The sequence below is a fragment of the Nomascus leucogenys genome, chromosome 13 (genome assembly GCF_006542625.1).
Source record: "Nomascus leucogenys isolate Asia chromosome 13, Asia_NLE_v1, whole genome shotgun sequence".
Classification (NCBI taxonomy): Eukaryota; Metazoa; Chordata; class Mammalia; order Primates; family Hylobatidae; genus Nomascus; species Nomascus leucogenys.
Window position 1 is genome coordinate 71,254,136 of NC_044393.1, and position 14,716 is coordinate 71,268,851.

At 35.9% G+C, this 14,716-nt stretch overlaps 1 protein-coding gene across 2 annotated transcripts in view; it reads right to left on the bottom strand.

Moving 5' to 3' along the window:
- Positions 1–14,716, bottom strand: part of AASS (aminoadipate-semialdehyde synthase) — a 68,876-nt gene that overhangs the window by 8,995 nt on the left and 45,165 nt on the right. For both annotated transcript variants that reach the window (XM_012512117.2, XM_003261256.3), the window contains exons 14-19: positions 13,431–13,552; positions 13,136–13,262; positions 7,575–7,685; positions 7,370–7,478; positions 6,213–6,353; positions 513–680 (exon numbers count right to left, since the gene is read on the bottom strand). In XM_012512117.2, the coding sequence (XP_012367571.1) occupies positions 513–680; positions 6,213–6,353; positions 7,370–7,478; positions 7,575–7,685; positions 13,136–13,262; positions 13,431–13,552 (778 nt within the window). The remainder of the gene's footprint in view (positions 1–512; positions 681–6,212; positions 6,354–7,369; positions 7,479–7,574; positions 7,686–13,135; positions 13,263–13,430; positions 13,553–14,716) is intronic.

Sequence of the window (14,716 nt, forward strand, 5' to 3'; positions counted from 1 at the left end):
TAATGATATTGATTCCATCTCCAGTTCTAGGACATATAACATAGGCCAAAGTAGATGGGCGCATTTTATCGCACTGACCTTAGGGAGCTAATGAGACAAAAATCGTATTTTTGGCTATTAGAACGGTATCATTTTTTATTCCCACTGAATTTGATCCTGAGAGGCTGGGGGTGCTGCCACCACTCTGCCATCGCACAGCACTTGAAACTCCTGTGAATACTGGAAAGAAGAGCTGAGACATTTCGAGAAATCAGGTCCTGGGGAAGTCACTTGACCTCCAACTCTCACTAAGCCTGAAGCCCTGCCTGTCCCCAACTCCTAATGAGTCAATTAATTATCTTTTTATTTTGAGGTGAGTCTCCTAAAATATTCAATCAATCATAAGATTCCTGAAAAAATAGACTCCAACTTGGTTTATCATCTTAATTATTTTGATTACTAAGAAAAATTAAGTGTACACATCACTTACATCAAAACTGGCAACATGTTGAATCTAAAGTCCAACTGCTTACCTTATATCTCAGTGTCCCCCGCAACAAAGTGTGAGCAGAAGAAATGCCATAAATCTCAGCATATTTCGTACTGTCTCTGTTAGGATAGCCTTCCAAATTTAGTCCTGGGAAAAAATCCATGGACGTAACGGCATCAAGAAAGGAGATGCCTCCTGCAACATTCACAACCTGAGAAACATTGAGAAGGCACACATGAGGTTACAGCTGTTCCTTTCTTTTAGGGCTTATCTGCATTATACGAACAAAGAAAGCAACAGAAATTTGAAAAAAAAAATAATGAAACCACCATAATCATCATCCCATACTTAAGCTGTTCTACTAATATAATTCACAAAGCAATTCTTCTCTCAAGCTTTAAAATTTGACTTTAAAACATTTAGTTTTTCTAAATATAAGGTCTTATTTTCAATTTTTTCCCTCCCCTGGATAAAATGGCACTAAATTATTTCCCACTAGAGTTTGCCTTTTTAAAAAATATAAACATTTAGAAAAAAAATTTTAAATAAACGTTTTAATTTTTTAAAAATTTATTTTCTAAATGTTTATTTAAAAATAAAAAAATGTTTAAAAAATAAACAAAATTATTTTCTATAAAAGTGTTTAAAAAAGAAACTTAAATAAGCTAAAAGCAACAGATAATTATTTAAATGGCTTCTATGCTCAAACAACAATCAATATTCTCATTCTTTTACTTTCATGAGCCTTCTAAATGCCACATTAGGCATCAGTCACATACATTTCATTCATACAGCTAAATTTATTGAGCAGTTACTATCTATGCGTTGAAGATCACACAAATTGTGAAGGGAATAACATGAGGGATGAAATAAAAATCTTTTGATATCTCAGTACTTCTCTTTCCCATACCCCTACCCCCATCACACATACTCAAAATGCAATGAAGGATTTCTTTGTCTCTAATTTTAATTAAAGGACTAAATTTTCTTCTAGTTTATTGGCTTATTATTATCGTTGAGATAATGGAAAGCATTCTGGAGTGACAAAATTAGGTCTGAGAATTCTGGTTGGTGCTGCTGGTGGAACTGAATTTTATCCTTCTTGTACCACTGGAAACAATTTCTGACCAATTTCTCTAAAGCTGCACAAAATAACACTGTACCATGGAGCTGCCAATGTACTTTAAGGTGAATTCACAGGATTTGCCTGAAGAGGCCTTTGGCTAAACTTAATGATTCTCATGCCTTATTAGTAGATGGGTTCTGAACGTGCCTTTGTATGAGAGAGAAAATGGAAACTCATTTATATGTGGATGAAGCCCCAGAAAGAAAAGGGATATGCTGACTGCAATGTCAGGACCACTGGAGTCTTTTCAGTTCAGAGGCTCACTTTGGAGAGTGCCAAGCACCATTTAAAATTTCAAAAGTGAAAATCTGAATGAAGGATGTGAGGAATGCCTTTCATTTAATTTTCTTGTGAAGCCTACTAGACTGCAGAGTAAACATTTCCAAAGGGGGGGATGATTTCTGAACTACTTCTTTAAAACCAGTTTATTTAATAGAATTCTAAATTTTTGAAAAAATCTAAGAAAGCAAATGTTGGGCATGATGGTGCCCACCTGTAATCCCAGCTACTTGGCTCGGGAGGCTGAGGCAGGAGGATGGCCTGAGCCCAGGAGTTTGAGAATAGCCTGAGCGACACAGCAAGACACCATCTCTTAAAAAATAAAAAAAGCAAATGTTGACCTTTAGGGTCTTCACACCCATCTCATTTCTATAATCTATGACAATTCTTAAGTTTCGTTTGCTTGTTTGAAGGTCAGGAAAATCTCTGAAAGAAAAATTCAATAATGACCACAATATTCTAGCTTACCAATCATAAATAAAACAGCAAGTTCCTAAGTCTATCATGAAATCCTTACAAAGAAGATGAAGAAATGTCAGCTGAATGGCAATGATTCATTTAGTGAGAATGGCAGTTGGCTGAGCAATCTGACCCAAAAATTACTGGGTAATTACTGTCATTTGATATTCATTCATAGTTGTATTTCTAGTGGTATATAATGTAGTTCAACAATAAGTTCTTTGTTGTTTATTATTTTATTAATAATTTGAATGACAACAGAAACATATTTGTGTGTTTTGCAGAGAATATACATTTCTTTCTGCTCTGACAATGCTCAGGCTCATTATTCACTGCTGTCGCAAGCTTGTCTAGGTCCAACTCTTTCACACACACACACAGACAAACACAAATACACATCTCCCAACTAGAGAGAATCACTGCTATATTTGAATAAATGTATCATATATATTCAAATAATCACAGTAAGTTTGATCACTAAACTAATAAGGAAATATACAATCATTTTTTCAGGGCCTACTATGTGCCCAGTGCCTTGTACTGGGCATTATCTTTAATCCATGAAATAACTCATTTTTCAGAGCTCAAAACTGAGGCTGAGTCACCCAAAGGCAAATCTGAACCCAGTTCTATTTGACTGCAATGTCTGTGTTCCTTCTACTGCACTGTCCCCTTAATCATGGTTATTTCTGGATCAGTATTTTGAAAGGGATATTGACAAAGTACAGCATTCCCGATTATGCCACCTGGGATGCACTGAAAGTTGCATAAAGAATTGGTACAGGCAAAGGAAGAGAATGGTAGCTCTTGATTTCCAAGGGGCTGGGTGCTGCAGTCAAGGTGGTGGCAGGCAATGGATAGAGGGCTAGAAAACTTATCTTAAAGCGATGTTTGCAGAGCAAGCACACTTCTCACTTAGACTACATGTTTTGCCAGGTTAGACTGGGAAACACTGCAGAAGATGATGGCAAAGCTCTGCCATGTCACTCCCAAATGCCACCAATGTAAAAAAGTACACCACCAGTGTGAGGGGAATGAAACTAAGAGAAGATGAAATTACTGACTCTGAATATGTGGAAGAAAATCAGAATTGTTAGGAATCAAATTAGAAGTTAGAAATAGTACAAGTGGCTAGAAATTACTGCAAAGATGTAAGACAATGAGATATGTTCAAATTCATAGGCCACTGCCCAATTTCTGGAAAAGTTTAAGTCTTCAAATTTAAGTAGAAGTCAGAGAGGTGACTTGGTTTCCCATTATGATTCTGTGAATTATTTAAGACCCGCTGCATGGTGGAGGGTGGTGATAGCAGAGGGAGTGAAGGGCAAGAATACGAGAGAGGTTTTAAGTTGTTCAACAATCTGGCTTGGGAAACAGACTGATACACTTGAATTACTGACTGAATAATGCAGCACCTAGAAAATTCTTAGACACAGACAAACAAAGTGTCTGATTCTTTGATTCAGTTCAGACAAAATAATAGTGAACAGAGGCTGGAGTGGTCACAAAAAGCTTCATTCACAAGAGGAAACGCAAGTGGGACCTTGAAAAAGTCTCATTTTAGCAAAGAAAAGAAAAGTGTCATGTTTTCTCTTGGTATCCTCCACAGTGTCAGAGAGATGCAAAAAGCACTCATTTTTACAAAAGACATTTAGGATGAAAGAGGAGAACTTCAAATTCAACAAATACAACTTCTGCTACCTGAAAATAACCTCTTGTTTTTCTTAGACTCTCACAACCACTAATTTCCTTATGTAGCTAATATTTGCTAGATTGATTACATGCCTGACAATCTGCTGTTAGGCAGATTGCCATCTCTGTGACCTCACTGACTAAGAACCCTGGAAGGCTGGCATGATTGTCTTTATCTTCAGACAAGGAACCCAAAGCTCACAACCAGTAATGGCAGAACCAGAGCACAAAGCCGGGCCCACAGATACCAAGTTCCTTGCTCTTTCTTTTACATGGTTGCACTCTGCTGACCCTTTCATTGTTACCATTTTTAGCATTTATAAGGCCTCCTAAAAATAAGTGTTTTACTCAACTGAGGCAAGAATTTGTCCTGCCTTCACATGTTAATTTATACCAAACATAGGCCAGTCTCTTAAGATTGCAGAAGGTAAAAGGAGCTGTTGGAATGCAATAGCAGACAGGCTGTAGCATGTAAAAGGATGTGTGCTTGGTAAAACATCAGACTAAGATTCTGGTGCAAACCTTCATGATTCATAGAATTAAAGAATTGGATGGAACATCAGTGCTCACATTACACATCAGGAAACTGACATCCAGTGGATCTTTTCAACTGCCTGGTCTTTGGCTATGTTATGAGGGATGCCAGGAATTAGACCAGAACTCATTGATCCTGTTTATTATCCTGAAACATGTCACACATCATTCCAGCATCAGGCTAAAGTGTCCTGCTTGTTTAGTACTATTTTAAGTGCAGCTGTGATTCTCTGATCATTAAATGAGTTGTTCTCAAATTCAGCTGCATATTAGAATCACTAGGAAGATTTAAAAAATCCCCAAACCCAGGCAAATCAGAATCTTTGGGGATGAGGCCCAGGTACTTTTTAAACTCCCCTTGTAATTCCAAGCCAAGTATGAGTTATGCTCTATATCACAGGCACAAAAGACCACGGCTAATAACAGCATTCACCTTGTAGCTTAAGAAATTCTTTCCCTCTACTCCTGAAATACGTTTTGATTCACAAATACATTGACAATGTAAAATATTGATGCTAGAATAATCTTTTTAAGACACATCTATCTGATCATATTACTCATCACTGCCTGCAGGGCCAGGACTAGGGCAAGGTGAGTGAGGTGCCTACAACACACAACTCAAAGAGGCACTCTGAGTCTCATTTCGTTTTTCTCCAAACTATGAGCATAAACTATGAAGTCAGATAGACATGATTTGGATACTGGCTCTGTCATTTGACATCTCTTTAAGTGTAGCTGTTATCTTAACTCCCTAAACCTGATTTTTCCCCTTATAAAACTGTTACACCATTAGTGCTAACATCCCCACCTAGCTGGCACCTTCAAATCCTTCAAGGCCAAGCACATCCTCTTCTCCACTAGTTTTCCTTCTCCCCATCCTCCTTCCCCCAACCCCTTCACCAAGGCCAATTAAACTGTTATCCCATCTGTACCTCTGAGCCACTTTAACATACTTTGGAAATTTCCCTATTAAATTATAATTACTTATTCCCATGTCTGTCTTTCCAGCCATTAGGCAATCTGGCAAAAGGAGAAAAAAAGCCTTAAGAGTTAGTTAGACTTGAGTTTGAATCTCAGCCAAATGACCTTGGACATGCTCTCTGAGCCATAGCTTTCTTATTATAAAATAATGAAAATAATATTAAACTTGGAGAGTTCTTATGTTCTGTTACATGGCAGCTGGGGAAGAAATTGTAGTTTCTTTCCCCAGCACATCAAACCCTCCATTCCAAGAGCTAAACCCCATCCCCAATCCAGCTGTGAGCTTTCTGAGGTCATGAATTTCATTCTCGGTGACAGTCTTGGGTAACTTGACCAAAGTCCAGCACATAGTAGATACTCAGAAAATGTTTGTCATATGCTGAAATAAACCAAGAGATGACCGTTGTTTACATATATAGAGAAGTGAATTTTTGAATAGCAGAAACAACTTGCAAGAAGGCCTAGGGAGGAGAATAGGCACAGGCTTTGCTGGGAACAGTAAGGAGACCGTGCTAAACAGAACAGAAAATATACACTGGGAAACAACACAGGAGGAGATAATGGAGACAGGCAGCATTGCCATTATTAAAGGGTTTGGGATCAGGGAGTATTTAGACTGTCTCAGGCCATTATTGCAGGTTGATATCACTATGCTCGGATGAGATTCCTCACCTTTCCATTGAGCAGATAGGTGGCAGACTGCATTACGTTCATCAAAACTCCCACTGGACTCCAGCTAAATTTATATCTCAATGGATTGTTTGAATGTTCAGGGGCTGGAAGCCCACCACAGTAGGAAATATATGATTCAATCTATAAGTTAAAGAATCAATAAATAAGGAAGAATTCACAACTTAGAGAATGTCTAAGTAATTAATTGAAGACAATGATATGAATGGAGTAAACTTGCTACAGTTTTTCATTCTTACAGTTACTAAGGCATTCGAAAATACATCTTCAAAGCATGTACCATTTGGTTAAATAACAGTTAATTTTATATATATGGTTTTTTAAAAAAAAACTGTAAAAATAGTGACTAACATTTTGTTCAGTTAAAAATCCAACTCTTAGTTCAATTCTGCTTAGTCAGTTCCTACTAACTTTTGTATTCAAATTATAAATTTACATATATATAATTTTAATACATATATATATATACACACACATTCAAAAAACCTAAAACAATCTGAATCATCCCATTTACACCCATTTACACCTTGTCAAAGGTACTGTTTCATAAAAGATATTTCATATCAACGGATTGATGATACCCAAAGATTCTTCTCACTTTTAAAAGTCAAACCTTATTACAGAATCTTCAAGGTAATCTAAAATTTGTATTAAGCCAAAATTTTATAGTAGCATATGTTTCTCCAAAAATTGGTTGCTACCAAAGACTTGGACATTGTTTTCCTGTATGGATATTTTGCAGTTATAAGATATTATTTAAAATTTCTGGGAGGTCGAGGCGGGCAGATCATCTGAGGTCAGGAGTTCGAGACTGGCCTGACCAACATGGAGAAACCCCATCTCTACTAAAAATACAAAATTAGCTGGCATGGTGGTGCGTGCCTGTAATCCCAGCTACTTGGGAGGCTGAAGCAGGAGTATTGCTTGAACCTGTGAGATGGAGGTTGCAGTGAGCCAAGATCATGCCATTGCACTCCAGCCTGGGCAGCAAGAGCAAAACTCAGTCTCAAAAAAAAAAAAAAAAAAAAAAAAAAATTTAACTTTGATTAAAGGTGTTGCTATATTATAACTCATACTTTGATTGTGTACACAAGAAGTTAGACATTTTAATGTTCCCTTTGGGTATAAATTGGGCTCACCGTGGCTCCCACTTCCTTGGCTTTATCTATTGTTTCCATTGCTAACATGTGATCCAGACCAGGGTCCAATCCCAATTCACCAATGATTGTGATGCCAGCATCTTCCACACTGCAGCAGGTGGAAAGAGGAAAAAGGAAAACTTGGATATAAAATAAAAACAATGCCATGGATCCACTCAGTTTGTTTAAAATGATTAAAACTTACCTCTTTTCCAATTCTTTTAGTGCTGGTGTGATGTAGCTTGCAGTGACCATGTTAACTTTGTTTGTGATGCAGGCCTTGGCCACAAGAGGGTGCAATACATAAGGCAACAAGCTTAAAAACAGGAAGAAACTAATCAGAAACTCCCTTTTTCAACCCTATCTTCCAAGGTATTTGAACTGTATTAAAGCTGCATCTTAAGGTACTGTTCTGATTAAATTATTCTCTCAGAAAAGGGAACACTTATACACTGTTGGTGGGAATGTAAATTAGTTCAGCTGCTAGAGGGCAGTTCAGAGATTTCTCAAAGAGCTAAAGGTTGAACTATCATTCGACCTAGCAATCGCATTACTGGGTATCTATCCAAAGTAAAATAGCTTACTCTACCAAAAAGACAAATGCACTCACATATTCGTCACAGCACTATTCACAATAACAAAGACATGGAATCAACTGACATGCCCATCAATAGTGGATTGGGGCCAGGGGCTGTGGCTCATGCCTGTAATCCCAGCACTTTGGGAGGCCAAAGACAGGTGGGTCGCTGGGGCCCAGGAGTCAAGACAAGCTTGGACAACATGGTGAAGCATCATCTCTACAAAAAATACAAAAATTAGCCCAGCATGTTGGTGCATGCCTGTAGTCCCAGCTACTCCAGAGACTGAAGTGGGAAGACCACTTGAACTCAGGAGGTCAAGGCTGCAGTGAGTCAAGATCACAGCACTGCACACCAGCCTGGACAACAGAGTGAGACCCCGTCTCAATAAAACAAAACAAAAGTGAAACAAAAATAAAAAAACACCAAAAACAGTGAATTGGATTAAAAAATGTAGTACGTATATACCACTGAATACTACATAGCCATAAAAAAGAATGAAATCGTGTTCTTTGCAGCAACATGGGTGCAACTGGAAACTATTATCCTATGCGACCTAACACAGAAACAGAAAACCAAATACTGCAGGCTCTCACAAGTAAGTGGGAGCTGAACATTGGGAACACATGGAATTAAAGATGGAAACAATAGACACTGAGGACTACAAGAGGGAAGAGGTAAGAAGTGAAGCAGGGGCTGAAAAACAACCTACTGGGTACTATGCTTGCTAATTGGTGGCAGATTCATTGATACTCCAAACCTCAGAATCACACAATATACCTTGGTAATAAACCTGCACATGTAACCCCTGATTGTAAAATAAAAGTTGAAAGTAAAATAAATAAATATTCCCTTGGACATGATCAATGACTCCCTTTGGGCCACAGAATAAATTCACCCTGTTATCACATCTAAATAGCAATACTCTATTCTATTGACCTGATGAGGAATAAATGCCTGAGAAGCGGTTTTATTGTTTATTTTTTTTTTATGAACTAGAGAAAATCTGAAGTATGCAGAATGAATTTGACAAGTGCAATGATGTAGTATGATACTGTTTATGTTGGTTTTTATTTTTTTTTTTTTTTTTTTTTTTTTTTTTTTTTTTGTTGTCTGTCCCACTGGATCAGGCCATCTCCTCACTCCCCCCCCCCCCCCCCCCCCCCCCCCCCCCCCCCCCCCCCCCCCCCCCCCCCCCCCCCCCCCCCCCCCCCCCCCCTTTTTTTTGTTGGTACTGTAGACAGCTTTACCAAATAGTCAATAAAAAAACAACCTAAATATTGTCATGTAATTGACAGGATATTTTATTATTCCTACAATAGACTATGGATATAGTCATTTATATGAATATAACACTCATATTTATGAAAATTTGATTGCTTGTGATTATGCAGTCCCAGCACCAAATTATAATCCCAAAGCCAAAATTGTTGAAAACCCAATCGAAGTTGAGCTTTAAGTACAGCATCATCTGTTGTTCACCATGCGGTGAACAACATTTGTAGCCATTTTGATAGCCTTTACATCGATCAACACCATTAAAGCCTATCTCCTCCTTGGGCCCTTCCTGGAGTCTACTCAATAACGTAATACATGGGCCATCTTGACCTAGTTTGACACTTCCTGCCAGCCATTTCGAAGATGTGAAGGCAAAAAGAACAGCAGCCCTATTTTAGTGGAAAACCCAAGACAGAAAACCCCAATCCAAATTATACCTGCCCCTTTAAGAAATTTCCAAAAAGTTATTTTCCTCCATAAAGCTTTCCCAGATTCCCCCAAAGCCAGATATCCTTCCTCTGCATGCATCCAGTTATATCTTTATAAAATTTAATAGAATTTGTTCCATTCATCCCTATATTTCTACAGCTCATGTATTACATTATTGAGTAGACTCCAGGAAGGCCCAAGGAGGAGACAGGCTTTGATGGTGTTGACCAGTGTAAAGGCTATCAAAATGGCTAAAAATCCACATGGTGAACAACGATGATGCTGTACTCAAAGCTCAACTTTGATTCAATTTTCAACAAATTTGGCTGTGGTATAGTAATTTGGTTCTGGGACTGCATAATCACAATAAATTAAATTTTCATAAATATGAGTGTTATAAAAATGAGTATATCCATATTCTATTCTAGGAATAATAAAATACCCTGTTAATTACATGACAATATGTAAGTTGTTTTTTAATGCCTATTTAGTAAAGCTGTCTACGGTACCAACAAAAAAAATAAAAACCAATGTAAACAATATCACACTGTATCATTGTACTTGTCAAATTCATTCTGCATACTTCAGATTTTCTCTACTTCATAGAAAAAAAACAATAAAACTACTTTTCAGGCATTTATTCCTCCTCAGGTCAATAGAGTATTGCTATTTAAATTTATTATAATGCAGAATAAAATTGTGTATGTCTTTTATCAGTATCAAAATTTCCTGGTCTCTATGTTTTTGTTTCTTTAAACCAAAAAGAATTACTGCTAACAAATTTGGTAGACCTTTAGAAGCCACTGAGTAAAATACTTGCAAAACTATTAGAACCAAATATTAATAGAAAATGTGCAATGTCATTATCTTAAAGGTTAAGCAGAAATTTTTAAATCACATTCTTCATATTAAACTTGCCCAATCAAAATTTTACTGAGATCTAATAATATTTTAAAACTTTGGCCTTATAATAGGCTGAGAAGTAGAATGATAGGACTTTGCCTGGTGGTACTTTTTAAGACGAAGGGATTAGAGTTCATAATTCGTCTCGAATATGATATAGTAAGCACTCAGTGGGACATAAATTATTTAAGTTGACTCCAACCCAATTACTCCAAAAGGTCAAAAATGTCACTTGTGAAAAATACACACAAAATGCATGTGGAATTTTCAAAGAAACACTGAAATCAATTACTACTTTGTATTAAATTATTAAAAACTAAATTTGAAAAATTAAAACTATGAGAATTGTACATATTACTAAAAAAATTTTGTGAAACATATTCTTTACTCATTTTTTTGGTAGTCCCTATTACTGTGTTTATATCAAAACATTCCTTCCCCAACTTAAAAAATACAACATTTGGCCAGGCATGATGGCTTATGCCTGTAATCCTGGCACTTTGAGAGGCTGGGGCAAGTAGATCGCTTGAGGAGTTCAAGACCAGCCTCAGCAACATGGTGATACCCCATCTCTACTAAAAATACAAACTTTAGCTAGGCATAGTGGCATGTCCTAGTAGTCCTAGCTACTTGGGTGGTTGAGATGGGAGGGTCACTTGAGTTTGGGGGGTGGAGGTTACAGTGAGCCAAGATTGTGCCACTGCATTCCAGCCTGGGTGACAAAATAAGACTGTCTCAAAAAAAAGAAAAAGAAAATTTAAGGAATGCTATAGGATAACACTGTTTAATGGCATTACCATTATTCAGCATAGAAAATACACCAAATGAGAAAACATTAAATACAAAACAGATTTTGCTAATGCTAAATCTTATTGAAGGCCACTTGTTTGCTAAATTTTAAAATTTGGACATATTAATAGATTGATGTCTTTGTCCATTATCTTGTCACATTTTATTTCAGATTTTGTTTCAAATGGATTTTATTGTGTTATTTTACTTTTAATTAAAAATGATACATTTAGGTACCTATGTGTGGCAAAATAAATTATTGTTCTACTCAGAAGGCTAGATCATTCTATTTTGAATCAGGATTTCTTTTCATAATAATACCAGAGAGGTTCAGTTGGTCATTAGTCAATTTTTTCTAAATAAAAATTAATGCTCATAAAATTTGTATAAATTGAGTAACATTTTAAGTGCATGAAATTAGCCTATATTTAAACATATCAAGAGAAATGTAAAAATGCCAACCTACAGAACTACCTTTCATTATGTTTTCCAAGACTTTTTTTTTTTAAAGCAGAACATCACAGAACTTCCTCCAAAGATATAATTTGAATCTGATCTGTGAAAGTGATTAGGTAATCACTATAAGGGAACAGATAACTTTCTTCCTCTCATATTGGGAAAAATTCTAAGAATGAATGACTATTCTCATCACTTTGACATTTCCAAACCAAATTTATTTATTTATTTATTTATTACTTTTATTTTAGGTTCAGGGGTACATGTGCAGGTTTGTTATACAGGTAAATTGTGTCACAGGGGTATGGTGTACAGATTATTTTGTTATCTAGGTAATAAGCATAGTACCCAATAGGAAGTTTTTTGATCCTCACCCTCCTCCCACCCTTTACCCTCAAGCAGGCCCTGATGTCTGTTGTTTCTTTCCTTTCGTACATATCTCAAATATCATAACCAAATTTAGTTATAAAGTAAATCTCATGTAATCTCATGTAACTCTGTATCTAGATGTTAGATCTGCATTTTTGTTAGTTAGTAATACTGTATTTCAAGATCTGGTGCTATGATGAGACTTAAAATGGTCATAAGGCTAAATAATCTACATATTTCATTTAAGCTTTATGACTGCAAAGGATAAAATAGACACTAAAGTATATAAAACATTAATACCTTATGACCTGCAATCCCACTTCTAAGTATATACCCAACAGAAATGTATAATTACTGTTTTGGTGAAATGGTCACTAAAAGACAAATACTGAAATGTGTATAGCAGTGTGACTTATAATAGCCAAAATCCAGAAACAACCTAAATATCTATAGTAGTCAAAGAAATAATAATAGTATATTCACATTATGAAATACTACACAGCAATGAGAATGAACAAACTATCATTTCAGACAATAGCCCAAATGACTCTCATAATCACAACATTGAATGGAAGAAGGCAGCCACAAACAAGGATATACTGAATGATTCCAATCATATGAAGTTTGAAAGCAGGCAAAAACTAAATGTCAGAAACCAGGATAGTGATTACCCTTAGAGGACAGGGTAAGTGAATAATAGAAAGAGGAACCAGGAGGGCTTCTGAGGAATTATTGATACTGTGTTTCCTGACACAGATAATCATCACAGAGTGTGTTCACTTTGTGAAAATTCATTGAGCTATATACTTACGATTTGTACACCTTCTGGACCCATATTTCAATTAAAAACTTTACTCCAAAAGAGTATGAAGAGAGGAGAAGTGAAAGTTTCAGAAAGAGAAAAATAAGAGAAAAGAAATAACAACAACCAAGATATGAAACTCATTTCTTGCCAGATACTGACCTGATGACAAGATCCTGTTTTGCCACCAAGAAGCCCAGCTTCTCTTCCTGTTTACAAATGTCCATGCTAACAGGATTAATATTATATTTCTTGCCTAACTGTTCAATTTGATTCTTCATGTCAGAGCCTATTTCAAGAATTAAAAGTCACATTTTTAGATATATCAGAGTAAAATATATTTTAACATCTCCAAAAATAAATTTTCAAATTTCAGAAACAAAGTAGTCTTTTAAAATGTAGAAGTCAACATGCTATAAAACATATTTTTCTTCTTCAAAAATTAGGGCTTATTTACCTACTGTTATTTCTATATTGGCATCTCTTGATAAATATTCCAATACAGGCTCAGATACGTAGCCAGATCCAAGAACCAAAACCTTTCTCCTGGTGCCCATTGAAAGTGACTGAGCACGTTCCCTATTTAAAAAAAAAAAAAAAAAAAGGGAAAAGGCTAATTAAAATTTTTTTTTAAAATAACAGAATCTTGCTGTCCACAAATCATACTAAAACCTAAATAATGAAGCAACATTTTCTCTTCACATAACTTAAAATAAGAATTTCAACATGAATGAGTTCCCTATATCAACACTTTTTTAAATTATTTTACATTTTGTACAATGAAGAGCAATAGACCTGACATCTCTGGGATATATATCTATAGATGTGTAGACGTATTTCATGAATTCCCAGTATTACTAGTGAGGTGCAGATGCTGGACCTTTTCTTGGCTTACTCGTGATTGAGTAACTTGGTCTCACATTTTATCATTCCAGAAGATGTGATTCAAAATCATGGAAGGGGTTTTACCTTGGAAACCTTATTTATTCCTCACAACAATCACAGAAGACAACAATTTGAGGAAGAGAATATTATTATCCATATTAGAAATTGTTTTGTCATATATCTTTAGAGTCACTTGAAAATAGTCAAAACCATGACTTTGAGTCACACATGCCATGGGTTAAATATAGAAACCAAAGACTAGTGTTAGGCATTTTTTAAATTCTTGAACAGTTTATTCTGCTGGAATTTATATTAATACCTTCCAGGCAGATGACTTTCTGTCTTTCCCACAAACTATGTCCTCCAAGGCAGCATCTAAGACTTACCCATCTTCATAAACCCATTAATGCTCAGCACGTTTTGTCTTAAATATGGAATTTACTCATTAAATATTTTTTGAATCAAATTCCCTGTTATCAACATGAAACCATAGAAATGGCCTAGTGCCAGGGACTGAAGTAGGCTCTGTAATTTAGAATCTTTAGGCCATAATGTCTCTTGAACACTAACCCAAAAAACTTTTCATTAATTTTAAAAAAATAAAAATAAATATAAGTATAAAAAAATTCCTGTCCTTCTGTACCCCAGTACACATATTACTCATGTGAAGAGGTCTCATTTAACTACTACTGTCTCCCATTTCACCTTCCAGAGAGAACCACTATTATTCGGTTATTATATATTCTGTCTAACAATATTTTCTATAGTTTGTATAATTAAAACATTCCAAATACCAAATGCTCAAAACAGAAACTCACTCCTAGATTCTAATACTGTCCAGCCCATCAGTACCCCCAA